The 27,485-nt window shown below is 54.6% G+C and overlaps 1 protein-coding gene across 1 annotated transcript; it reads left to right on the top strand.

Moving 5' to 3' along the window:
* Nucleotides 1-786: 786 nt before the first annotated feature.
* On the top strand, nucleotides 787-3,102 carry Klhdc7a (kelch domain containing 7A). The gene has a single exon (XM_026400854.2). It carries the CDS (start codon nucleotides 787-789, stop codon nucleotides 3,100-3,102), a length of 2,316 nt encoding a protein of 771 aa, XP_026256639.2.
* Nucleotides 3,103-27,485: the final 24,383 nt, after the last annotated feature.

Raw genomic sequence — 27,485 nt, 5'->3', positions numbered from 1 at the left:
CAGGGGTTGGGATGCCAGTCTTTCTCAGACTCTCGCCATGGAAGTTGGAGGAGAGGGTGGCCCCACTCGAACTCTCCTCTCTGGGTACTGGTGTGATGTGCTGCTTCTTGGCAAGGCTGGTTTCTCTCAAACTGGGCAGGCGGGGAAGGAGGGCAGAGGTGGTCAAGAGCTGGGTCAGGTGGCTTGGCCGCAGGCCCTGGTTCCAGCCTGCCCTGCTGTGTCCCCCGCTTGACCAGGTGAACGCTGACCCCACCGTGGGGACAGGAGCCGCCCAATGCCAGGCCTGCTGTGGCTGCACCTGCCAGACTCACCACACCCAGACCTTCCTGTGCCGCGGATTTGCAAACGAGAAAACAAAACACACACACACACACTCACACACACACACACACACACCCCAGCCAACCCTGTGCGTTTCCTGGCATCGGGTGACTGGTTCAGAGCGTCCTCCCTCTGCACGTACCCACTGGGCACTGCTGACATCCCCAGCTGCTGGCCGCAGAGCTGCCTTAGGTGGCTGACCTCCACTCAGCTCCCGGGCAGACCACCCCTCCCGACACCACCCCCAGGAAGCATCTAAGGAGGCCAGTCACTGAGATCGGCCATCCCTGGCCCCGGTGGCCACGCTGCCAGCTCAAAGTCAACTTTGCTCCAACTCTCAGCTGGCCAGCCACAGCCAGCCCAGGGCTCCCTCCCACTCGGCTCAGCGGGACCCAGAACCGTCCCTATTGGGCAATCATTAATCGGATTCCTGACATTCCTCTGCCCCAGGTCAGCCCGAGAAGCATGCTCCCCAGAGGGGCCGAGGCCCAGGACTGGCATTTGGACATGCAGCTGGCCGGCAAGGTGGTGCTGTCCGCGGCCGCGCTGCTCCTGGTGACCGCAGCCTACAAGCTGTACAAGTCGAGACCGGCCCCGGGCCCCCAGGGCAGTGCGGGGGCCAGGACCCAGGCCCGGGAGGAAGCAGAGGGCTCGGGGCAGCCTGCCGCGCAGGGGGCTTCTCCAGGGTCGCTGCGAAAGCGCCGGAGGGCCAGCAAGGAGGCTGGCACGCCACTGGGCTGCAGCTGGGAGGATCCAGGAGGCCCCTGTGTCCTGGCCACCGGAGCCACTTCCAGAGACGGCCAGGCCCCCAGGAAGGGTTCTGGAGAGGAGCCGGGCGGGCAGCGCCCGGACTTGGAGCTGGTGCCCGCTCCCTGCTGCGGCCAGGAAGCCGGAACAGCTGCTGGCGGTAAGCCTGGCCCTCCCCGCCGCCCCCGGGAAGGCAGTGAACCCAAAAGCTCTGCAACTGGACTTGCTGTGGCAGTGGACGGTGACGGCGTGGGTGGTGAGCCAGCTCCGCGGCCGGATGGTGCGACCCCTGCACACCCCGGGTCCGGGAAGCTGGATCCCCCTTCCTGCTGGACATCTGCCAGGGAAGGCAGCGGTGACATGAGCCAGAGCCAGGCCTTGCCCCCCAGCACGGGGACCAGCAGGGAAGAGACTGGGGCCCTCCAGGCCACCTCAGACCTGGGCCTGGCCTTGCAGCAGCCGGAGGGCGCGGGCCACGCGGCCTACACGTTCTCATCCAGCGCCCGGGTGCGAGTGGAGGAGAACCTCATCGGGAAGGCGGAGGGGGCGGGCCCCCGGCTGAGGGGCAAGGTGTACGACTACTACGTCGAGGCCACCTCCCAGGCCGTCTCCAGGCTGGCCTCCGGGACGCCAGGTCTGCCTCAGGCTCTGTCCCCTGAGCCGGTGCCAGGGCCCCAGGGAACGGGAACCATGTCCAGAGGCGAGACTGGAGACACAGAGGGAGGCGCTGAGACGGCGGCCTCTCCCCAGCCTGTGCCGTCCCCCTCTGCACAGGGCTTGGGCAGGAAGGAGAGTCTGCTGCACATCGCCGACCACCCAGAGCTCCAGCTCCAGCTGGATGGCTTTGGGACCCCCGCTCCCTCCCACCCGCACCAGGGCCCCCTGCCCAGCCCTCCTGGGAGCAGCGCGGAGGCCCGCGTGCAGCTTGTGGCCGGGACCAACTTCTTCCGGGTGCCGCTGGGCCCCGCCACGGCCCCGGACATCTGCCTGGATCTGGGCAACTGCTACGAGGTGCTGGCCTGGGCCAAGAGGCAGCGGCTGGAGGCCCTGAAGGAGGCAGCCTACAGGGTGATGAGCGACAACTACCTCCAGGTGCTCCGCAGCCCCGACATCTACGGGCGCCTGAGCGGGGCCGAGCGGGAGCTGATCCTCCAGCAGCGGCTCCAGGGCCACAAGCGTCTGGTGGTGGCCGACATGTGCCCGCAGGAAGGCTGTGGCCGCCTCTGTTGCTACGACGATGCCCGAGACACCTGGCACCCCCTGGCTCAGCTGCCCCCCGAGGCCGTGTCCTGGGGATGCGCCACCTGCACTCTCTTCAATTACCTCTTTGTGGTGTCCGGCTGCCAGGGATCTGGGCGCCAGCCCTCCAATCGCGTCTTCTGCTACAACCCACTGACGGGGATCTGGAGTGAGGTGTGTCCCCTGAGCCAGGCCCGGCCGCACTGCCGGCTGGTGGCCCTGGACGGGCACTTGTACGCCATCGGGGGCGAGTGTCTGAACACCGTGGAGTGTTATGACCCCCGCCTGGACCGCTGGACCTTCGCCCCTCCGCTCCCCAATGACACGTTCGCCCTGGCGCACACGGCCACCGTGTGTGGCGATGAGATCTTTGTCACGGGTGGCACCCTGCGCTACCTGCTGCTCCGCTTCTCGGCCCGGGAGCAGCGCTGGTGGTCCGGCCCCACGGGGGGCAGCAAGGACCGCACGGCCGAGATGGTGGCGGTCAGTGGCTTCCTGTATCGCTTCGACCTCAACCGCAGCCTGGGCATCGGCGTGTACCGCTGCAGCGCCAGCACCCGGCTCTGGTACGAGTGTGCCTCCTACCGGACCCCCTACCCGGACGCCTTCCAGTGCGCCGCGGTGGACGGCCGCATCTACTGCGTGGGGCGCCAGCGCCTGCTCTGCTTCCTGGCCGACCACATCTCACCCAGGTTTGTGCCCCAGGAACTGCAGGGCTTCCCGTCCCCACGGGGCACCCTCCTGCCCACCGTCCTAGCCCTGCCTGCTCCTGGTGTGCCTCAGACCAGGGTCTAGCAGCCCTGGACGGGGCTCTTCCTGCAAAACGGGAGTGGAGCCCAGCCCACCCATCCTCTGGGGCCATGTCTGGGGGACCCAGGGATGTGACCACGGAGGGGAAATGCAGCCCCGGCTCCTCCCCTGGCTGCGGACCAACGAAAGCCGGTTCTGAGGCCGGAGGCAGCCTGTCTGTCTGGATGAGCAGCACTGTGCTTCAAACCTGAATCCTCGGGGGCCCCCACCAAAGCTCCGGGGCCCAACCTCATCACAGCCACAGATCCAGGAGCCTGTGACCCCAGAGCCTCTCGAGCTGGTCCCTCTGGGGACGGCTGGCATTGGGGAAGTCCCCCTCCCTAAGTGTTGGTCCCTGGGTCCCACCTTTGGTTCCCAGGAGCGCCCAGGCCGGGGGTGGGAAAGAGGAGGGAGCAGGTTTGGACAGGACCAGGGAGGAAGCCGGGCCCCGGGGTTCAGGCAGCTGCAGCTGGGGACCCAGGACCTTTGCTCACAGTGAATTTCCCAGGGTCCACCTGACTCCTTGTTCCCCGGAGTTCTGTGGATCGGGAGGAAGAGAAGCGTCCATTTTGAAGAGCCACCGTCTTGCAGGGTCTGCCAGGAGCGAGGCAGGGTCCTGAGAGGGAGGAACAGAGGTGACTGGATGGGAGCCGCCTTCCTCCCGGGCCCCTGCTCAGGCCCACGGCCGCCTGACCACAGAGCTCATCGCCCAGGTCTCCAAGTCCTTCCCAGGCAGGACGTGGTTCCCAGCAGACCTCGCTGATCAGCCACCTCATCGTTTCCCAAAGAGCCCTCACGATGGCCTCAGAGCTGCCTCAGGGTTGGGTCCCAGCTGGCGGGCTGGTCTGGAGTTGGGTTCAGGGACAGAAGTGGTCAGGGGATGGCGGCAGAGCAAGGAAGACCAGGGAGCCGTGGCCCTCGGGACTCGTCTGTTCACTGGGGAATGAACACTGACCACAGGCCAGGCGCTGTTCTAGGACCGGTTCCCGCCCTGGGGGCTCACCTGCTAGTGGAGAAAAAAGGTGATGGACAAAGAAATCGCAGAAACCAGCAGAGAGCAGCCGAGCCTGAGGTGTCAGGGGAAGGTAGGGCAGGGCCAGGGGCCGGTGTCAGGGGACGGGGTCGCTCTTTTAAACGGGGTGATTCGGCTCCTTCTCAGGTGGCATCTGAGCAGGGTTCTGAATGGAAATCCAGGAGACGCTGGGACCCGGGATGGGAAGGCCAGCTGGGCCACTAGCAGGGCTCTGCCACACCAGCTGGGGAGGACAGGGCCACTTCCGCACGAGTGTCCCCTTAGTGCAGAGGAGAAGAGGTGCCCAGCCATTGTGGGTAGCTGTTGGGTCAAAGGAAAGAATTCAGGACGCCGACTGCGTACGGCAGATCCCGGCTCAGAAACCAGGAGAGAAGCAGAGTCCCCACATCCGGGGAGCCAGCGGCAGGACTGCCAGTTTGTCACAGAGGCCACACCCAGGTGTCAGCTGTCAGCCTGCTGAGGCCTCCTCCCGGCTCAGACTCCAGGATTTGTACCTGAACTTGCTTAATATCCGGGGCCTGTTGACCTGGTGCCCGTAGCCTCGGGTGGCCTCTGTGTCACCTGGCTCTCCACGGGTCATCTGTCTTGCTTTTCCGGTAAGAGCTTTCTTTCTTTTTTTAGGAAAAGAAAATCATTAGATTTGGGGTGCCTTCCACTTTAAGCCAGCCAGACCCAATACGGGAAAAAAAAAGTGGAAAATAGAGAAAAGTGTAGACATATAAAAAACCTCCCCGATTTTGCCAACCAAAGCGTCCCCCACTGTGGTGCGTCCCTCAGGCCCTTTTCTTCCGCGAGGGTTTTGTTTGGCTTGGGCTTTGCCGCCGAGCGATTATGCTGAGTGTACAATCCGGGGGCTTCCTTTCTCACGGAGCGTTTCACAAGAAGCGTTTCCCCGTGTTATTACAAACCTCGGTGAACACCCTTTCACTGGTTGCCCGCGATTCCGTGGAGTGAATGCGTCGCGGTTTATTTAAACACCCCCCTCCTGTTGGGCCTGTGGATTTTTTTTCCATCATAAATAAAACGTCCTTTGTTTTCTCCTTCCCTCTGGGGCCTCCATCAATATGTACCAGAAAGCCCAGTCCAGGTCCTGCCTGGAACAGCCGAGCGATGGAAGCACCTAGAAGCCGGAGCATTGGCCTGTGGCCGGGGCCGGACCCCTCTCTGGCTGTAGGACACAGCTGCCCCTGGAAGTGGCCAGGTGGAAGGCCACCACGGCTGGCCGCAGGGGCCAGGCCAGGTTCCTTCCCTGGTGGATTCCTGGCCCAGTGGGACCAGGCGCCACCCCTGGTGGAGCCACCCTCCTGGGCCTGGGGCTGGCCAGCCGCTGTGGTCACTTCACTAAGGCCCACAGGAAGCCCTTTACAGGTGGGACCTGAGGCTCAGGGACCTGAAGGGAGCTTCCCTCAGTGGGGAAATCCTGAACCTTCTGCTTCCTTGAATGTCTCTCCCACAGTGCGGGGTCCCCTTCTCCACGGCCCTCTCCCGGGGCTTTGTATCCAAGGACTTAGAGTTAGCCCACCTCCTGGACTGTCCCCAACCCGCTGTCCACCGACACCGATTGATCACCTTTCATTTCTGAACTCTAAGGAAACGTTCTTAACTTCCCTGGTCCTCCACACTGACATCTGTCACACGGATCTGTCCCTCAAAGAGATGCTTCCAGAACTACCAGGTCCAGGAACAGTCAGCTCAGGGTCAGTCTCCCCACAGCCACGGGTGGCTGCCCCGCGCCAGCTAGGGGAGAGGGTCTTCTTGCCTCTCTCTCGAGGCCCCGGCCTCACAGGAGGCTGAGAATTAAGCCCCTCTTGTCTGGGGAGGTCCGGGGTTGCTCACGACGGAAGCTGCTCATATTTCCGACCATCCAGGGTCAAAGCCTCGAGGCCTGCTCCCCTCTCCCAGGTGGGTAGTTCCCGTGGCCGACCAGCTGGGCTGGGCCTCTCCGAGCTCAAAGCGCGGAACGTTTCCCAGGCGGGACCCAGCGCTGTGATTGGTCTCAGTGGCCCTTTGTGTGCGAGGAGGAGGCGGAGACATGGATTTCACACCCAGAATAACAGCAGTGTCCCCAGCATCCGGCTCAGAGACCCGCTGGGTCACCCCGGCCCTGGCTGGCGAGGGCTCCGCTCACGGCATGGAGGAGAGAGACAGACGCAGGACCCCCACAAAGTTCAAAGGGACTGTGTGTATTTAGATGATTATTAGTAACATGACACTTGCCTTTTTATTACTAAAAAGCTGGGAGAAATATCATCACCATCAATGCATTTATCGAACATTCAAAGCCAATCGGCTTTTCTATCGTCCCATTTTTTCAAACTGATTTCATTGTATTATTCATCAAGAGATGGGGTCTGGCTATGTTGCACAGCTTGGCCCCAGACTCCTGGGCTCAGGAGAGCCTCCTGCCTCAGCCTCCTGAGTAGCTGGGGCCAGAGGCAGGTGCCACCACACCTGGACTCTGCTGTTTTCTTTTCTCCTCAAAACACAAGGGTTGATGGCAGAGCAGGTCAAAGTCTTCCCTTGGCACCCATGTGTCCACTCCTGAAATCTGTTCGTGGGACTTGCTTTGGCCATCGAGTAACACACGTGATTTCCCAGAGGCCTGGCAATCTCTTGAGCACAAAGTTTGCTCTCCTGGGACTCCTAGACACTGTCCCCTGGGAACAAGCCCAGACGAGTCTCTGGACCATGACAGACACGGGGCCCAGTTAGCCCAGTCAACAGCCAGCCAAACTCCAGACCAGTGAGCAGGCACCCAGCTCCTGCTGACCACTGCTGCCCCAGGAACCAGCAGTGGACAGCAGGCTGGGTCCTGCTCTGAGTTACTCCACGTGGTCCAGGGCAGTGGCTTTCCGTGAGCCCTGGGTCACTCCGTGTGATCAGGCAGCCCTGGGTCCTCAGCTTCTCCATCTTGAGCCCAAGGGCTCAGGCAGGATGCGTGGTGACTTGTCCGGGCAAGTAGACAGCCACCAGATGCCGGGTGCACAGGACTCATGGAAAAGAATCACCCCCGGGTGCACGGCACGGTCACAGCACAGACTGATAAATAAATCATGCTAATAAAATGGCCACCTGTGAATTTATTGAATTAAATCAGAGGCACACAGATGCATGAACGTATCAGGGAAAGACAGGCCCTAGGGTTTATCAGACACACCAGACGCCGAGCCATGTCGCTCCCTCACCCGAGGCCCCCTGAGAAGACACCTACCACCACGGTACAGGGGCACACGCCGACCCGCATCTTGTCGGACCACCTGGTGATCAGAGGCCCACTCTGACCGCCCGCAGGGGCCCTCTTTCACCTGCGTCAGCCCTGGGCCTTTGCTTTCAGTTCTGCCTCTAACCCTGTGGGCTGTGGTCACCCTTTATCAGCTGCTCCACAGCCTACGTGTCACGGTGATGCGTGACTCGAACGCGGGGTCAGTGATTGACACGAGATTAGAATACCAGCCCTTCAACGGCTCCGCTCACGGTGACCAAGCGAACCACGGGTCCTCGGTGAATCAGAGCCAATCAAATGGCTGTCCGTGTGCATCTGTGGTTATTCAGTAAGTGCTGGCGTCGTGGGAAGGCTCAGGGGCGTGGCTCTGCTGGCTCCGACAGGACCACGATCGTTAGGAAAACCCCCTGTCCAGCCCAGCCCAAGGGCCAGCGCAGAGGGCTGTGGCTTTAGACCACAAAACCTGGGGCTGACTCCCAGCCCAGCCCCGGGTCCATGGCTCCACAGTCCTGTGAGGTGGCAGAGTGCCACCGTTCTGTAGTTGGAAGACACTGGAGTTCAAGAAGGGGGAGTGGGTTTCCCAGGGTCACGAGGCCAACCGACTCCCGGGTTCCTCGGTCAGCCCTGTGGCCTGCTCTGTTCTGTCCAGGACCAGAGCCTGGCCCTGGGGCTTGCCATTCAGCCTCATGGCTCCCAGAAGGGCTGGCACTTCCCCAGGACACAGGAGCCATCATGCCCAGGGGACAGCCCTGAGCTAGCTCAGAGGATCTTAGAAAGATCAACAGATCAACTCCTTAAAATACAGCCTCTCGCGTCCACCGACTGCCAGGCGCTGTCACAGACTCTACTTGTAGAAGTTCACTTAATTCTTAAAACAAGCCCACGTGGACACGACTGTTTCACAGACGAGGAAAACTTGGACACAGAGAGTTGAAGTAACCTGCCGGAGGTTGCACAGTGGATGAGTGATGCAGCCACCGGGCTCCAGGGAGGCGCCACAGGGTCAGGGGAGATGCAGCAGCTCCAAGGACCGGCCTGGGACCAGGACGGGGGCGGGGGCTGCTTCCTCTCCCCCAGCCCTGGAATGTCCCAGGCGCTGGCCATGCAGGCTCCACGTGGCCCCACGTAAGAAGGCCTGAGCTCTGCTGCCCACTGGGTCTAGTTCCTCCTGGTGTTAGGTAGAGGCTCGGACCCAGGGCAGGAGCTCCGTGACAGTTTGTTGAAAGACAGTATAAAGGTGACAAGTGTCATCCAGGAGACCGCCTGGCTTCCAGGCTGCCCAGGCCCCTCCTGGTCTTCAGGGGCCAAAAGCCCTGCTGGTGGTTTGGGGGTGCCCTGGAGTATCCGGGCATGGGTTTGGACCTGGGAGGTGAGGGCCGAGACCCCAAATCCTGAGGTCACTCGCCACAAGCCACAGCCCTTGTCATTGTGGCACAAGACACTTGGTTGGCACGGAGATTCCGAATCTGCCATCGTCCCCTCTCACAGAGGAAGTGAGGGAGCCCCGGAGAGCTGTCCCAGCTGTCAGTACCGTCCCTCGGCACCTTGAAAGCTGGCCTCTCGGAGGTCCCTTCAGGGTCCCTCCCCTCCCTGGGGTGCCCCTCACGTGGCCCATGTGACTCCTCACTTCTGACAGTCTTTGTCACTGGTCTGCTGTCCCCCGAGCTGGATGGGGCGGTGATGGTCTTGCGCACCTCTGTCGTCAGTGCCCGGCGCTGTGTGGCTCAGAGGAAGCCACAGCAGAACTGTGCCCTGTTTGCATATGGTGACGGGCGGGTGCTGGGCGCTGTCCCCGGCCCTGTCACCCTGGCCAGCCGGGCTGCTTTCCTGTCTGCAGCAGAGACGGTTCACCCCCCCTCCTGTCCTCAAGCTCCGCTTGCCACCAGCACACAATGATGGTGCACGATGACAGGGTGGCAGCTTCCGGAGCAGCAGCCCGGTGCTGAGCACACCTGCCCTGCGCCAACCACGGGCACCTGCACCGGCCCAGGAGCCTCCCAGCTGCTGAAAGCCGCTCTGCCCATGCGCGGGAAAGCCACACGGCTCGGGGATTTGGCGCCCCCTGGAGGATGCTCAGCCGAGGACTGGAGGGGGCTGGTGTCTGAATTCCCAGCACCTTCCAGCCAGGGGTAAGAGGGTCCTGAGGCTCTGGCTGTGCACCAGTTCCCAGGCTTCCCAGTAGGACTGAGCCCCAGGAATCCTTGGCTCAACCAGTGTGATAAAATCCCTCTGATAAGCTGGGCACGGTGGCGCACACCTGAAATCACAGCGGCTCGGGAGGCTGAGGCAGGAGTTTTGCAAGTTCAAAGCCAGCCTCAGCAACTTAATGAGGTCCTAAGCAATTTAGGAAGCCCCTGTCTCAAAATAAAATGTAAAAATGTTGGGCTGGGGATGTGGCTCAAGCAGTAGCGCGCTCGCCTGGCATGTGTGCGGCCCGGGTTCGATCCTCAGCCCTACATAAAAAGATGCTGTGTCCACCGAAAACTAAAAAATAAATATTAAAAAAAATTCTCTCTCTGTCTCTTTTAAAAAAATATAAAAATGTTTAGGGATGTGGCTCAGTGGTTTAGTGCTTTAGTGCTCCTGAGTTCAATCCCCAGGACCCCCCCAAAAATACCTTTGATAATGTCACAACAGATACCCCTGCCAATACCCACCTGCTCCCTGTCCCTGCACAAGACCACAGATGGGTACACTCTTTCCCCAACCAATTCCCTCTTGCCTTCCTCACCACCACAGTGACAGCCCTGCTCTGGCACCAGCCCTGTCCCCTAACTCCTGAATGGTTCCAACCTGCATCTGGAAGGTCCCCCTGCCGTCCATCTGTCTGCTCCACTGTCCAGTTGTGCCAGGGCGATGGGCAAGGTTGCCCAGAGACAGCGTAGAGGTCATTAGGCTGATTTGAGAAACCCTTATGGGGATGGTCCAGTGGCCCCAGGCTGGTAGCTCCCTGGTGCCCACCCTGCTCCCCCAACCACAGCACTTCTTCCTCCTGGTGTATGAGCCAGCGGTGGCGGCTGGTGAGTGACACAGATCCCTTCCACTGTGCCCTCAGTCCTGCACGTCTTGCCATCCAGAGAGGGCTTAATATGCCAGGCTCTGAAGCAGTGGCGCCATCGGCATTAGCTGGCTTGGTTTGCAGGAACAGCACCCCAAGGGGCAGTGCCAGGCTCATGTGCAGACAGCCACTTGCTGCAGGTCACACGGGCTGACCCTCATTCCCCGGAGAGAAAGCCAGTGTCCCTGCAATAGTGTGCAGCTGGTCATCCTGGCCTGGGCTGCTCTCAAGGGTCCCTTCACTCATTTAGGATTTGGGGGACAAGAGGGGACACTCAGGGACACGGTGTCCTACTGCCCCCTCTGCTTTAGGGATGACACACCCCTTTTACAAGGTTGCTTTGATGTCACTGGTCGGATAGGACAACAAGCAAACACCACAAGCACCAAACACACGATAGAAGGAAAACACCACACGCACGTGCACACACACAGGCACGCACACACACGCACACACATGCACACACATGCACACACACGCACACATGTGCACACACATGCACACACACACGTGCACACACATGCACACACACACGTGCACACACAAGCACACACATGCACGCACATGCACACACGCACACACACACTCACATACTCACACATGCACGCACATGCATGCACATACGCACACACATGCACACACACAAGCACACACAGAGGCCAGCTCCGCCTCGCTGGAGCATTTCCCCTGCAGTCCCTTTACCTGGTGGCATCCCACTGTCCCTGTCTTACAGATAATCCTGGCCTCAATTTGAATCACAATCAGTTGAGTGATTTCTTTAAAAAACAAAACAAAACAATCTAATATGAGGCACCCACCACCCCCCTGGAGCCAGTACTCAGGGGACCTTACCTGCCTGCAGTTAAGGCTTCATCTGTGTCTGTGGGACACTGTGACACTTCCCGAGTCACAGCGGGTGGGGGCACTGGGAAGGCAGAGCGGGTCTCACCAGCTCAAGGAAGCCCAGGCGATGTCTCAGAGCTCGCTGCCAGGGGAAACCCCAAATTGGCCACTGTCACAAAATGTACAATTAAAATGTATGATTCGGGGGCCCTAAATGCGTCGGCAACGCACGTCTACTTCTGTTTTATCTGATTACAAAGGCCCACGAGCACCCACAGAGAAGCCCGCGGAGACGGCGGCCCACTCCCGCCCGCTGTGCCCCGTTCTGTTTGACTTCTTCATTCCCACCTTCTCATGACCCACAATTTTAAAAGTAAAAAAAAAAAAAAAAATTGTGGTCTTCCTCTCCACATGCTTTTCCCCCATCGGAATATGGTGACTACTTTTGTGTGGTAAGTTTAAAAAAAAAAGACATATCGCTGAGTCTCTTTTTACGGTGGTGAAATGTGCACAACATAAAATTCACCGTCTTAACCGTTTGCAGGCTGGCGGTTGGGTGGCGCCCAGTACCTGCACTTCCTGGGGCCACCAGCCCACTGTCTGTCCCCGAGCTTTTCCGTCTTCCCAGTCGGGAGGTCAGCACCCACTACCCCCGGGGTCCCCCTGCCCTCTCCACCCGCCCACCCCTCGTGTGGTCTTTAACCCTGGAGAACCCCCTTCCCACGGGTGCGGGCCTCCTCCGCTCCGCCAGCACAGAGAGTTGGGAATGTGCCGTCAGCACAGAGACAGATGGTCTCATTCGTTCTGGAAGGTTCCACAAACTGCACAGCACCCAGCTCAGTGGTGTGCTTTGAGCAAGAAAATCTGATGATGAGCTTCTTCCTCAATGTCCCCAATATTTCCTCTTGGTCGCCCCTGGGCAAGACGAAGGGGGAGCGGCTCTCTGTTCTCCGCATCTTTCCTCCATCCTCCTGCTAAGTTGATTATTTTTGTTGCTTTGACAAAAATATAGTTGGGGAACAGCGCAGGTAAGCAGTGTGTTGATGGTGACGCTGCGGCGTGGGTCCTCATGATGCCTTCAGAAGCATTCACGGGGACGTGGAACAGAGTAGCTGTAATTCCCTATGATAGTCTCTTCCAAGGTGTGTGACATGGGGACAGGGACGGTATTTATCGAGCGTGGCGCGGCAGCTTCAGAGGGCCAGCAGGACCAGGGTGGGAGAGCGCGGAGGACCCCGGGGTACGTCCCTTCCAGGAGGCTGCGAGACTCAACAGACGCAGCCCCCCTCCCTTCCTCGGGTGCCTATTAAATGGGCGCTCTCTGCGAGGCGCTAAGGTGACAGTGTGAGCTCCAAGGAGTAAAAAGGTAAACAGCTACATAAAATCATGACAGATCGGCATCAATTCAGGGCAGGAAATAAATGTCAGGCTGTGATGGAGAGTGACAGCAGAGACACATCTGACATGGTCCTCGGGGTGGCTTCTCCTAACAGGTGGCATTGAAGCTGGAAGAGAAAGATGAGAGGACTTGGCTGGAGGAGGGGGGTGGGGAGGAGGGTCGGGAGGAGGGGGAGCAGGAGCAAGAGGAGGAGCCATCTGGGGGACGGGGGGCCTGAGAGGTGCCGGTGGGTGAGGCCAGCCTCTGCAGCACGGAGCGGCCAGGGCAGCCTGGAGCCTTACTCCCAGCCGGATGGGACGCCTCCCGGGGGCTCCGTTCCTTTTGCACTTCCACAGTCTTTCCATTTAAGACTTCCCCGGGTCGTCTGGAGTCCTCCTACCACGCCCCGTCCCCGCTGAGCACAAGTCCCGCTCCTGTGGTCCACTTGTCACCACTGAGAAGCCGGCACAGACCCGGTCTCCTTAACCAGAGTCTGTGCCATGCTCAGAGTCCCCAGGGTTTTGTCTTGGTCCCTTTCCATCCCAGGACCCACCCAAGGTCCCCCAGTGTCTCTGCTGTGCCTCCTGCAGCTTCTCGGGCTTTCCCTGGGTGGGACCGGACAGGGCAGCTGCGGGAGCTGGCCGGGTGCTGGCAGAGGCCCCGTGGTCCTGCATGAGGCTTCCTGGGGGGGGGGGTTCCCAGCTGGGGTGATGGCTGGGGAGGAAGGCCACGGAGGTAAAGGCCAAGGGTGTCTGCCACTAGCAAGGCTGGTCACCACGGACGTCCACCCGGCTGTCCTGTCTCTTTCCTCTAGAAGGAGGTCACTGTGCACAGCCCCATCTGGGAATTCAGCTCCACCTGGTTGTCAGGGGGAGAGGGTCTCCAGGAATGAGCTGGGGTTCCTCTGTATGGAAGGTCAGTCTGTCCTCACCCACTCACTCGGTCTTCCCTGGGTATCAGTGTGGACTCAGGACACTGACTTTCTCCTCGGGGTTAAATTCTAATACTCTAACTATTGACCCGTTCTCCTCGCTGTTAGGAGCCCTTTCAGTCCTCTTCTGCGTCTCTGTATCGTCCGTTTTCTGTCACTATAACAAAACACCTGAAGCCAGGCTCTTATAAAGAACAGAGGTTTATTGAGCTCACAGGTGTCAGGGCGTGTGCAGCATCTGCTCGGCAGGGGAAGGCCTCATGGTGGGTGGCACCACAGTGGCAGGAGCCAGTGTGAAGATCACAGGGTGAGACAGGAAGCCTGACGCACCCGGAAGGGCCCGGCCTGCTCTTCTGTAACTTCTGGAACCAGGTCCCTCGAGTCCAGGGCAGTGCCCCCAGGACCTAATCCCCTTCCACCAGGCCCCGTCTTAAAGTCCCACCACCTCTTGTGCTGCCATTTTGGGGACCAAGCTTCCAAGAAACCACACCCAAGCCATGGCAGGCCGCGTCCTCCTGCCCCTACCCTCTGGCCTGCAGATGCCGGACGACCTGTCAGACCTGGACACCCCCTGCCCCGTCCCAGGCTCCGTCTCCTCTCCAAGGGGCCCTGCTTCCCTTGACCTGAGGCAGAGTGATAGAGGAACAAAACCCAATCCCTGGGCTGGTTCCAGGTTCTCAAGTGCCAGGGTGGCCTTGTCTGGTCACTTTGAAAATCGTCCTTCTGGTTGCTGTGGACAAAGTGTATAGGTGGTGGCCCGAGAGGAGAACCATTAGGAGGATACGGTGACCTGGGTGACCGCACAAGCACACAGGGGCCGCTGGAGTGGGTCGGGGGATTGCTGCTGTGCCCCCTCTCCTGGGCCCCTGCCCTCCCTGCCTCTACTGGGGACCTCCCAACGCGTTCCCTACCCCCCCATGCAGCTCAGTGGCTCTCACCTTTGACCTCTGCGTGGGTCCTAGGGAACGGAGCCTGGGTGGGGCTCCTCTCCCCTCCCCCTAGTCCCCACAGAGCCTGGCACCTGCCCCACCCCGGGAAATGCTCCCCGAGCTGAATCCGCTGTTGGGGGAACAAAGAAGCTGTCGGCGGTGGAGGGAGCCCCGTGAACAGGGCCCGGGAGGCGGGGCGCCACGGTAAACCACTTAAGAAAATAAACTGTTGGCAGGTTCTCTCTGCACACTCATTTGCCTGGAAACAATCAGTGTGCTAATTAAAACTGAGTCTTATCTGTTCGTTAAAGCAAGCCCAGCAGGCCCTCCGATGGGCAAGACTGCCCGCAAGACTTTTGAGGCTCTCTGGTAGCCCCCGAGAAGCCAGGAGCCGCGTCATCTGCAGGCCAACCTCTCCCAACGCAGGTGACTCCCGCGTTTGGCGGGCCTGGGTTCTGGGTTGGCCAGCGCCCACCTGTCAGCCCGTCTCCCTGCGGCTCACTTGAGCGGGAATTTCTAACCCTCCCCCCAGCCTGGCCTGCCTAGGGTTTGCCTGGCTCCAATCGCGAGTTGGTGGCTCCGATTAATAGTACAAACAGGATCTCAGAAGGGAACGGTTAACCTACTTAAGACAGCGCACTGCTCTGCGCAAGCAGGGCCATTGGCACACAATGAAGGAGCTCAGTGCCATCAGCCTGGTTTCCACCACGCAGGGGGATCGGCAGGACCGGCGCCGGGCCACGCTTTGCCAATGGGCAGTTTGTATCACCACATGTTCGTGAAAGGAGCAATGCCGCCATTTACGGAAAGCCATCCCCTGTATTCCGATTTCCAAGTAACCCTGGGTAATTCTCACCAGGCCTTCGTTCCAATCCCTGAAACGGGGTTCTACTTATCTCACGGGGCCGTGGTGAGGAGTTAATGAGTAGGTTTCTATCCGTAAATGGGAGCTGGATTCACTCTGGCCTCCCCCCAAATCTGGGTCAATGAGGAGACAGACTCTGAGCTCAGCTGCTGAAGGGGACCAGGAGGCATCAGTTCAGCCGCCACAGTATTCATGGGTCGAGAACAGCCTCCGCCTGCCATCTGGGCTCTGCCACCAACTAGCCGGGTGACTTGGGGTCAGACTCCTCTCAGTTCCAAATGTCTCCTTCTCTCCCATGTGCTGGGAGAACCAGCTTGTGATTTTAAGCTTTCCTTTTTTTTTTTTTTCTCTAAAGTTGAGTATGTTTGTATGCTTCTATTCTGTTGGGGCAGAAAAACTTTCTTCTACCCTCTTAGGTTCAGTGCTTGAGAGCCTGCAAATTAAAGGAACAAAAGATGGATTGGCAAGAGAAGAGATACACCGTCTGCTAACATCTCCATGCCCAGGAGTTCACAGAAAAGAAGCCAAACTCAAGAGGGAGTTGGGCTTGCGGTCTTGTGTGCCTTTGAATAAAGGAAAGAGAGCTGGCTTCAGGAGATAAAAAAAACACAAGGAAATGTGGAGAGCCGGATGCACCCCGCTCGGAGTCACTCCACGCTGGGCAGGCAGCGGTTCTTGGGCTGTGCGGAGCCCTGGGTCCCTCCATGTGACCGAGCAGCAGATTGTCCAGAGCTAAAGCACTAAGGAAGGACGCTTGGTAACTTGCCTGGATGAACAAATACCCACCAGATGCTGGGTACACAGGACTCATTGACAAGAATCGCCCCCCGGTGTACAGCTCAGTCATAAGACATGAACGGTTCATAAGTTAATGGAGCCAATAAAAGTGGCCACCGATGGATTTGTTGAATTAAGTCAGAGGCACGCAGGTGCGTGAGCCTATCAAACCCCTGTCACCAGGCCCAGGGGCTTCTCAGACACACCAGGCCACCCATGGGCGCAGCCCCCTCACCAGAGCCCCCAGGACAGAGGGACGGCACACACCGACCCCATATGAAGGATCACAAAGTGCACAGGGGACTAGCAGGACTCGGTCCTGGGCTACAAGCCAGCTGTGCTGCCCTGTTGATGTGGCCCTCCTCAAACTGCCTCTGTCCAGACCTGGCCTCGAGCCAGCCCTGAGCCCTGAGCAGCCTGCGCCCTGAGCAAGGCCGTCTGCTGGTCCTGACCCCCGAGCGCCTGCCCTGACCCTGCACTTCCATCTGCCCTCGGCCTCTGGCTCCCAGGGCGTGAGAGCCCGAGCCTAACCCCGCGTACACCACGGTGCAGAGTGTGACCCGTGACTCGAGTGGTTCAGGCCTCATGAACGGAGACAGGAATGAGTACAGGGACCCGCGTGGCCCGCTGCTGATGGCATCTTGGGGATGAGAGTCGATAGAGGTGACGACGCTCGTCTGCTGATTGTGACTCGATGGATTCTGACGTTGCGGGAGGACACCGTTTGTCTGGTCTGTTCATGGCATGACCGGGTCAGGACGGGGAGTGACCGGTGACAGGAAGCTGAGGACCGGGGCCATGTCAGGAAGGCCTGTTTGTGTGGCCTCGGCTCAGTGTCCACTCCCGTCTTGGTGACAAGAGTTGCTCTTCTCTCCCGGGCACAGGGAAGGTGGGGTCCTGTTTTTCATCCCGTAAGGGTAGGGCCGATGGCTCCGTCTGAATTTATTGATTCTCAGTGCCTTTGGTTCAAAATGATGCCACCCAGAGCCGGCACATTTGGGGACAGCAGGTTCTGCTCCGGTGGATTCTGAGTGAAACCACAGCCTGGTGGCCAGATGGTGACAGGGGTCCAGGCCAGGAGCCGTCGGGGTGAGCTTCCCCTCTGCCTCTGGATGGGACCTGGAAGCCACGCCCCAGAACCCTGGGGACCCATGGCAGACCCCCGGCTCCTCATTCATCCCACCAATCCCCGCTGAGCACCCGGCACTGACCAGGTGCCTTCAGAGGCCCATGGATTAACAAAGAGGATGATTCGGGGTAGAGAGGGGGACTGAGACAAGGAGACGGGACAGCCCTGTCCCAGGACAGGACGTGTCTCCAGAGGAGGGCCAGGGAGTTCCCGGGAGAAGGGGGGACTCCACGCAGGACCAAGGGGTTCCTGGACCGCAGTACGAGCCAGGCCGAAGCCGAGACAGAGGTTCATTTGGGGAAGGAGGGACATGCCGCAAACTGCCCGGCCCCGGCCGGCTGAGTCCCGCTCCTGCTGCCGAGCACTGCCTGCGGCACCCCTGCTGAGCGATCCCCTGCTGAGCTGTCAGTGCACGCGGGCTTGCAATCTTGCAACCCGGTTGGGCACAAAAACACAAGCCAGTCAAACTGAGACAAAGTTTTATTTAGAGAGAGGCCGTGTGCGTCCCCTAACAGGTGGGTCCGCCACGTGTGTCTTCCACCTGAGCCAGGGGGGTTTCCACTTCCCCCGGAACACCCTCCTACCATCCTTTTCCAACCAATGGGAACTCTCCCATTACAAGAGTGACATGAGTAACCTGAGTCCTGAAAATGGGCCCAGCTGGACAGCATGAGTCCAATTACCATATGAATGTGAATTGCTGGCTGGCAGTCATTAAATCCAAAGGTGCCTGTATCAATATTTTTGCTGTGGCTCCTAACATCTGCCCCCTTCTGTTTAAATAAACAACAGGCAAATGTGGCTAGGGACCGTGCCTGTTAGGTATGTCCAATTCACATATGGTTCTTACCCGTCATGGGAAAACTGACCTTATTGCGTCAGTCTCCTGGCTTAGGTTGATACCACTGTAACCGAATCATACCCATCACTGACTACCGGTCCAGTATATAGCCATACCTGTGTAATAGGCCTATGCACCAGTGGGGGGGTGAGGTTCTTGCCTCACCTCTGTTGGCCCCCAAAATCAGACCATCACTAGCAGAAGGGAGAAAGACGCAGAATTGCCACGACACCAAGCCAATTGACGGCTCCTTTGGAAACACTGGTGACACATCGGCTAAGATATAGCACTACCAGTTCGCTGTATCAACAAATAGAGCACAATGCATACAGGTGATACATAGTCCAGGCAAGTTGTGTAAGCAGTTCAAAGTGGAGGAGTCTATCAATATGTCCATTTCCTCCCAAAGTAAATTAAGTCCTTGATTGAGCAGTTCAAAGTGGAGGAGTCTATCAATATGTCCATTTCCTCCCAAAGTAAATTAAGTCCTTGATTGAGCAGTCTTATTGAGTTATTTTGATAGATGTATCAGTTTATACAGTTTATAGTGATAGCTATCATAAAAGTTGTAGTTTGGTCTTAGTCTTCACCGGCACTGGGATGGAGATGGGAATTATGGCCATGTTGCTAAAGAGACATTATCCTGAACAGAATTATGAAATATAATGAAAAGGAAAGGTGAAAGTAAACAAACATATCTGTTAACCACCTTTAAAAACAAAATTTAATAACAGCTGTTTACCTAAAGTAAATTAAACCATATAAGTCACGTGACTAATTTTTTTTTGAATACTTGTATCTATTTATACATGAGTGCTCCTTGTAAATGAAATATGGACATACACACATACAGACATACAACACAAAACAGTGCATACATAACATAGAACATATAAGACAATAGTAAATAAAGGCCTTGTAGCTATAGCTAGGTGAAATCTCCATTGCAATGTTTAAAAACTTTACAGTTAAAAAAAATAAAACACAGTCAAAAAATAAAACTGATCAGAAAAACATTAACCTAGGTTTGTATGAGCTTAAAAAATAAGGTAAAATAAAATAAAATAAAATAAAATAAAACTTTATGATGTGGGAAAAATGCAAATAATAAAATAGATATTGAAAAAGGCACCGTGGTAAATCACTGTCGCAGATGTAAGAATAGCCAGGCTGGAACTCTGGATATCAGCTGTTATGGATTTGAGTCAAATCATCTTCTTTTTCTGTAGAAATTGTTTTAGTTAATCTCTCTGGAATCCAAATTGGTTGCTGTTCCTCCTGTGGAAAAACACAGACGGAGCCCCGACTCCAGACTATTACTGGGTCCGGACCTTTCCATTGTCCTGTTAGAATATCTTTCCAAAGTACCTTAGGCTTATGTACATTTTTCGGATACATATGTCTTTCCGCAGCACTAAGTCCTGATGAATCCAAATTTAGAAAGTTTAGAGTAAAAAGGGTTATTTTAAGTTTATCTTTGGGGGATATATACCCCTTACTAATTCCCTCCCTTTGCTTTAATAAGTACATTTTTATAGTTTGATGAGCTCTTTCAACTATGCCTTGTCCCTGTGGGTTGTATGGGATTCCTGTTATATGAGTAATGCCAAATGATGAGCAAAATTGTTTAAAAGACTTGGAGATGTAACCAGGACCGTTATCGGTTTTTAACTGTTTAGGAACACCCACAGTGGCAAAATTTTGTAAGCAATGAGCTATAACATCTTTAGTTTTTTCTCCAGGATGAAGGGAGCCCATCAAAAATCCAGAAGAAGTATCAACTGTAACATGTAAATATTTTAATTTTCCAAATTCTGGCAAGTGTGTGACGTCCATCTGCCAAATATGGTTAGGTATCAGTCCTCTAGGATTGACTCCAAGATTAACTTGTGGCAAAAATGTCACACAATTTTGACATTGTTTTATTATATGTCTGGCTTGTTCTTTAGTTATTTTAAAACGTTTTTGTAAAGTATTAGCATTGACATGGAACCTTTTATGAAAATTTATAGCTTCTTCTATTGTGGAGAAAATATGTATGTCATGTGTAGATTTATCTGCTAGTTCATTACCCAAACTAAGGGCTCCAGGCAATCCTGTATGTGCTCTGATATGTCCTATAAAGAATGGATCCTTTCTATCCCAGATTAGACTTTGTATAGCAGAAAACAAAGAGAAAAGAGTAGAGGAAGGAGAAATCCTACCAGCATCTTCAAGAGATATGATAGCATTAACTACATACTGACTATCAGAAAATAAATTAAATGTAGAATCTTTGAACATCATAAAAGCTTGCAATACTGCATTAAGCTCTACCTTTTGAGCTGATTGTTTGGGTACTAAAAATGTAAAAGTTTGATCAGGAGTAACTACTGCTGCTGTACCATTGTTTGACCCATCAGTGAATATATTTGGAGCATTTATGATAGGGGTTTTTCTTGTCATTTTTGGAAAAACTACAGGATGCTTAGACCAAAAAGACAACAAAGGATTAGATGGCAAGTGATTATCAAATGCAACACTAGATTTACACATGATTATTGCCCAAGTATTTAACTCATTAGCTAACTCATCAATTTGATCCATAGTATATGGAGTAATAATTTTATTGGGAGAAATCCCAAACACTCCTTTTGCTGCTTTTATTCCTTTGAGTATTAATTGCCCTACAGCCTCAGGATATCTAGTAAGAATAGTATTAGGAGAATAAGATAAATGTATCCATAATAATGGACCTTCTTGCCAAAATACCCCTGTAGGAATATTTTTTGTCGGTAGTACAATAAATAATAAAGGCAAACTTATATCAATTCTATCCAAATGCATATTTTCCATATATATTTCAATGATTTTTAATGCCTTTCTAGCTTCAGGTGTTAACATGCGGGGTGAATTTGGATCTGATGGACCCTTTAGAATATCAAATAAAGGTCCTAATTCTCCTGTTGGTATGCCTAGATAAGGCCTTATCCAATTTATATCTCCCAATAACTTTTGAAAGTCATTAAGTGATTTGAGTTGATCTACTCGTATTTGAATTTTTGGTGGACGGACCATGGTTGAGGATAATAGAACTCCTAAATAATTAATTGGAAGATTTAATTGTACTTTATCTATTGCTATCTCTAGATTATAATTTTTTAATAAGTTTGTAAGCGTGGCATAACATTCTAGCAATGTTTTTTTATCTTTATGTGCCATTAACACATCATCCATATAGTGAAATATTTGTAGTTCAGGGTTTTGATTTCTAAGTGGCTGGATTGCTTTATCAACATAAATTTGGCACAAAGTTGGGCTGTTAGCCATCCCTTGAGGGAGTACTTTCCATTCATATCTCTGATCAGGACCTTCATGATTCAGTGCAGGGATAGTAAATGCAAAATGTGGACTATCCTCGGGATGAATTGGAATTGAGAAGAAACAATCTTTAATATCTATAGCTAGAACATGCCAGGTTTTTGGTAGAGCAGACAATTGGGGAATCCCTGATTGAGCAGGTCCCATAATAACCATCTCATTATTAATGGCTCTTAAATCTTGTAATAATCTCCATTTACCAGATTTCTTTTTAATAACAAAAATGGGAGTATTATGGGGAGATACGGAAGGTTGTATATGTCCTTCCGCTAATTGCCTTGTTTTGCCCTAGTAGTGGGCGCGTTAGGATTGACGTTATTTGTTAATGTCAATCCTAATTGATCTAGGACGTCTCGTCCCCATAAATTTATGGGGAGATGGTCCAATACATAGGGCTGTACAGTTCCTTCACATCCTTCAGGATCCTTCCAATCTAATACCATTGCACTTCTATGGGGATTAGTCGCCACTCCTAGGCCTCTAAGCGTTTGTGTGGCTTGCTGTAATGGCCAATGTTTAGGCCATTCCTGGCGAGATATGATGCTGAGGTCAGCGCCTGTGTCCAGCAGTCCATTAAAATCATGCCCTTGAATATTTAATTTTAGCATAGGGCGAGAATCTAAATTTAAAGATAGCATAGCCCAATCTACACCTGTGGAGCCTAATCCCTTGGAACCTCTTTCTACAGTACGACTGGAAAATTTATCATGTAGGCTTGGTATTATTAATAACTGTGCTATTCTATCTCCTGATGAAATTACTGATATACCTCTTGGAGAACTAGCTATGATTTTTATTTCACCCTCATAATCGGGATCAATTACCCCAGGACTTATCATAAGTCCTTTAAGTGTAGAAGAACTGCGTCCTAATAATAAGCCTACTGTTCCCTGGGGAAGAGGTCCTTTTACTCCTGTGGGAATGATTTGAACTCCCATCTCTGGAGTTAATACTGCTCTGGCAGAGGCACAGATGTCCAACCCTGCGCTCCCTCTAGTCTGTCTGATGAGGGATCTGATGGATAATGCGTCCTGGGCACCACCTTGATGGTGCTGCTGGGTTCCTCCATTGCCCCGTATATTTGTGGTTTTGGGCCCCGGGGCATTGGGCCCTCCAATTCGTTTTTTGACAACGGGGCCTGATGCCTTTCTCCACGATATCGTGGGTAGACACTTGGTCTTTGTCCATTTTTTGATAACGGAATACCCTCTATGGTGGTTTGAGAACGGCATTCATTAGCCCAATGTCTCCCTCTATGGCATCGTGGGCAAATACCCGGGATTCTACTCTTTTGATACCTAGCTTTGTTAAACCCTCCTCCTATGGGGCAATTTCTTTTAAAATGCCCTTCTTGATTGCAATTATAGCATGTTTTTGGCTTGGTACCTAAAGCCTGTTTTACTTCAGCTGCCATGACTTGTCCTTGTTCATTAATGTCTCTACATAATTTAATATATGTGTTTAAATCTTCCTGTTTCCACGGTCTAATGACCTCTTTGCAGCAACGATTTGCTTGATCGTAAGCCAGTTGTTTTATAAATGGCATTGCCTGTTCTGTATTTTCAAATGTCTCAGAGGCTGCTTCAATAAGTCTAGCTACAAAGTCAGCGTAGGGCTCATTAACTCCTTGTATTATCTTAGATAGTTGACCTTGAAAATCCCCTTGTCCCTTTAAAGTTTTCCATGCCTTAATTGCATTTATAGCGACCTGAGCGTATACGCCAGGATCATATCTGATCTGTTGCATTTGCCCTTCAAATTCCTCTTTCCCCAATAACATTTTCAGGTCTCGTTCAGGGTAACCTGCTTCTGCATTTCGCCTAGCTGTCTCCTTGCAAAATTCCTCATTGGCAATTTTCCATAATAAATATTGTCCTCCATTTAGCACAGAATTACACACGTTAGCCCAATCTGCTGGTGTTAAGTTCCAGCCGGTAATAGATTCGACCATACTGACTGTGAAGGGAGCGGCCGGGCCGTAGGTTGCTACAGCTTCCTTTAATTGCTTTATTATTTTGAAATCTAAGGCACGGTAAACTCGTTCTCTTTCTTCTCCCTGCTCAACTACAGGGCATGCTAGTTTTTGGGGTCCCGCCTCAGGATTCCGTTCATCATCTATGGAGGCAGGTAAAGCTGTTGGTTGAATTATGCCCTCTGGTGGTGGAACGGAGTTAGTAGCAGCCTCCCTATCTGACGACCGTTTTTTCCCTGAGCTTGCCTTGTTCAAATTTTCTTCTATCTGACTAGCTTGAGAGACCTTTTGTTTTGCTTGACCTAATATGTTTTCTGCCATGGCCTGGACCTCTAACAATTTACTTAACAGTTTTTCGGTTTGTTTTTTACTAGATTCTAATCTACTATAAAGGTAACGTAACCCAATAAGATAGGATAGAAGAAAGCCAAAACAGAATGAAACAGAAACGGAGAGGAGGAAAATGATTATGTCAATTTTCTCTCTCTCAGGGCCGAATAACTTCAAACCTTGAGTTAACCATTTTTCCCAATTCGTCTGAAAAAATTGTAAGGCTAGAGAGCCTGAAATAAAAGCAGAATAAATCAAAACAGAAATACCCATTCTGTCGCCTTTCCTTAGGGGCGAGCGATATTACTCACCTTTAAATTTTGGGCGTTCCCCGTACGGGCCACCAAAATGCCGCAAACTGCCCGGCCCCGGCCGGCTGAGTCCCGCTCCTGCTGCCGAGCACTGCCTGCGGCACCCCTGCTGAGCGATTCCCTGCTGAGCTGTCAGTGCACGCGGGCTTGCAATCTTGCAACCCGGTTGGGCACAAAAACACAAGCTAGTCAAACTGAGACAAAGTTTTATTTAGAGAGAGGCCGTGTGCGTCCCCTAACAGGTGGGTCCGCCACGTGTGTCTTCCACCTGAGCCGGGGGGTTTTTCACTTCCCCCGGAACACCCTCCTACCATCCTTTTCCAACCAATGGGAACTCTCCCATTACAAGAGTGACATGAGTAACCTGAGTCTAGAAATGGGCCCAGCTGAACAGCATGAGTCCAATTACCATATGAATGTGAATTGCTGGCTGGCAGTCAATAAAATCCAAAGGTGCCTGTATCAATATTTTTGCTGTGGCTCCTAACAGGGACACATTCGCAGGAGGGCACCGGCCATCTTGAAGTGAGAGGTGCCTCCTAGGGTCCCCAGCTCCTCTGTGACAGGAGCTTTGGCGCGGGCTGCGTGGGCAGGTGTGTGTGATGACCGCAGTCCAGCGATTTCCGGTGGCCTGGTCAGTCTCAGGTCCTCGGCCGACGTGGTCTTCATCATCTGATCTGTAGAAAGCACTGGAAGGTGAAGGTCCGTAGATGACAGTTTCCTCGAGACAGCACGGCTCTTCTGGCTCTATCCATTTATTGGGGGGCTCCAATAACAGTGCACAGGAGAGGACAGGATTCCAGGAATCTGGGAGTCACGGGCCTCGAAGAGAGGGGCAGCCGACCTGGAACTTGGGATTAAAACCACTTTTTTCTTGTTCTTTCTCATCTTCTTTTTACCTATTTCTTATTCTTTCTGTCGGATCTTGATACCATAAAGAGGATCTTTGTTTGGGTTCCCAGGAAGCATTGAGGTCTACGACGTTGACGGGGAAGGAGGTCCCCAGGGGGCGGGGAGTGAGAGGGGGAGGGGGAGGGGCTCTGGGGCTCTACGCAGCCACACGGTCAGCCCAGCTGGGGGCCAGACAGGGCCCCCTGGCCACTGTGAGGGGTGCGCCTGGGCAGGGGGAGGCAGGAAGCCCCTGGCTCCGTGCTGCCCTGGTTCCTGGAGAGAGCCTTCAGGCGAGTGAGAGGCGCCGGGGTCAAGGCCAGGCCCGAGGGGGTGGGCAGAGGGGCCTCGGCACCCTGCAGGGAAGGGGCCACGGCCAGCCGCAGGGGCTCCTCTCAGCTGGAATCCGACCTGGAGGAGAGGCAGAGCACAGGGTCATGGCCACTTTCTTTTTCTTTCCAAGTGGTTTCCGGTTCCCGGGGAGTCGCCCCAGACACCTCCCAGCCCAACCCCTCAGGCCTTCTCAGTCTGGCCACAAACTCTTCCGTATTCTCCAGTTTATTGATTCCCTGCAAATAAGGACACCCTCCTGCAGAACCCCAGCATGACACGGCAATCAGGACATCCCCGCCGCTCCAGGACGACCCGCCCCACGTCTCCACCACGTCCGACGTCAGCATGGCCCGCTGTCCCCGTCACCGCGGGTCCGATGGCCACTTGGGAGCTCAGACTCCCGTGACCCTGACACCTCCGATGACTTCCAGCTGCTTTACAGAGCGTCCCTCGCCTGGGGTTTGGGCGATGCTTCCCAGAAATGAGACTCGAGTCCCCACGAGGGTACAGAGGTGTCACCCGATCGGGCCGAGCTCGGCTGGGACCTGTCCGTCACTCCTGACGTGGGTCCTGGGTGCGGGGGCATTTCTGCAGGCACAGTCTCCTGACCCATCACCCCTTCTGATTGCCCGGCTGGGATTCTAGCAGGAGACCTCCCCTCCTCCCGGGTGCTGACTGTGTACACCGACTCAGGCTCAGGATTCTGATGTGGTTGACTCGGATGCTCACGTCATTCCAGATCTGGCCCGTGGCAGCCCCTCCGAGCTGGGTCCTGGGTTCTCTGTGACCTTACTCATCAGACTTTTGAGTATGTCCTTATTTTCTAGAGAGGACAAAAATAATTGTATTCTTGCTTCTCTCGCCCTTCCTCTGTCCCAGCTTTGAAATCAGCCACTTCCCCAGGGAGCCCTGGTTCCTCTTGGTGGAGATGGGTGTTTAGAAGCCCAGATCTGCGTCTTCAGGTGCTCACTGCTGCGGGGCAGTGGTGCCCCCGAGCCCTCTCAGTGCCACAGACACCTACTTCCATATTTCTTTCCTTATCTGTCTGTTCACAGTCACCCCCAGGGACCGTGGGGGATAGATTCCAGGACTCCCCACGGACACCCAAAGCCACCAATGCTCACTTCCCTCAGCTAAAATGGCACAGGGTCTGTGCATAACCCTCACCCCTCTCCCCAGGAGGGGGAAGCCACATCAGAGGCTGCTGCTCAGCCACTTTCTTAACAGGGGTGACGGCCAGCGTCTCATTGGGGGGTTCTTCTTCCTGCCGAGGAGGGTGTAAGCCACCTGGAAACTTCAAGTCTCAAATAATTAGTGAAGAACAAAACACAAAGAGTCAGAAATATATTCACAAAAAGCAGAGCCCCTGGTAGATCTGGGCCACTCGGGTGCTGGCACTGGACACAGGAAAGATGGGGTGGTGGTTTATTTAAGGGGGAACATCCAAGTCAGGGGCCAGGGCTCAAGGGCGGAGTCTTGCTTCACGGTGTCCTGCAGTGGGCAGGGTGATGGACATCTTGGCAGGTCCCAGCCATCTCGGTGCAGTGTGGGGAGAGCTCGAGGGGGAAGTGCACCCGTATCAGGTGGCCAGTCCCTGTGGGTGCCACGGGGAGTTCCCGGTGCCAGACCTACCCCTCAGGAGGGTGCGATGCCCAACGCTGTCCACACACAGCCCATGGGCAGCTCCAACACTTTTCCTTGTTTTGAAGAAAACAAAGGTTGACGTCCTGGGCAGATGACACACAGGACAAGAAAGTTTCCCATCAGCGTTTTAGGCTTTGAAGGCCGATGGTCCTGTCACGATGGCCTAACTCTGTCCTTCTGGCACTCAAGCAGGCCTGGACCACAGGAAAATGAGTGGCTGTAGCCATGTTCCTGGAAGATTTATTCACTACAACTGTCTAAGGGCTGGGTTTGGCCTCTGGGCCACGGACAGCAGGTCCCTGGAGACTCTCCTGCCAGGTCAGCCACCTCGACCACTTGGTGCTGGCCAGTGTGTGAACACTCCTCTAAGAAGCCCAATCTGACTTGTGGCAGCCCCTCTCGCGAGTTTTCAAGGCATAACCTGGGACCCCCAGCCCGGAAGCTCAGACTGGTAGCTCAAGTTTTTTTGTCCAATTTTGAAACAAACTATGTTAAGTCCAGGGTTTAATCTCTCTATGGAGCCTGAACACTTCAGGAGATGGAC

The sequence above is a fragment of the Urocitellus parryii genome (genome assembly GCF_045843805.1).
Source record: "Urocitellus parryii isolate mUroPar1 chromosome 11 unlocalized genomic scaffold, mUroPar1.hap1 SUPER_11_unloc_1, whole genome shotgun sequence".
Taxonomy (NCBI): Eukaryota; Metazoa; Chordata; class Mammalia; order Rodentia; family Sciuridae; genus Urocitellus; species Urocitellus parryii.
The sequence above is the reverse complement of the archived record's forward strand: the minus strand, read 5'-3'. Positions and strand labels throughout refer to the sequence as shown.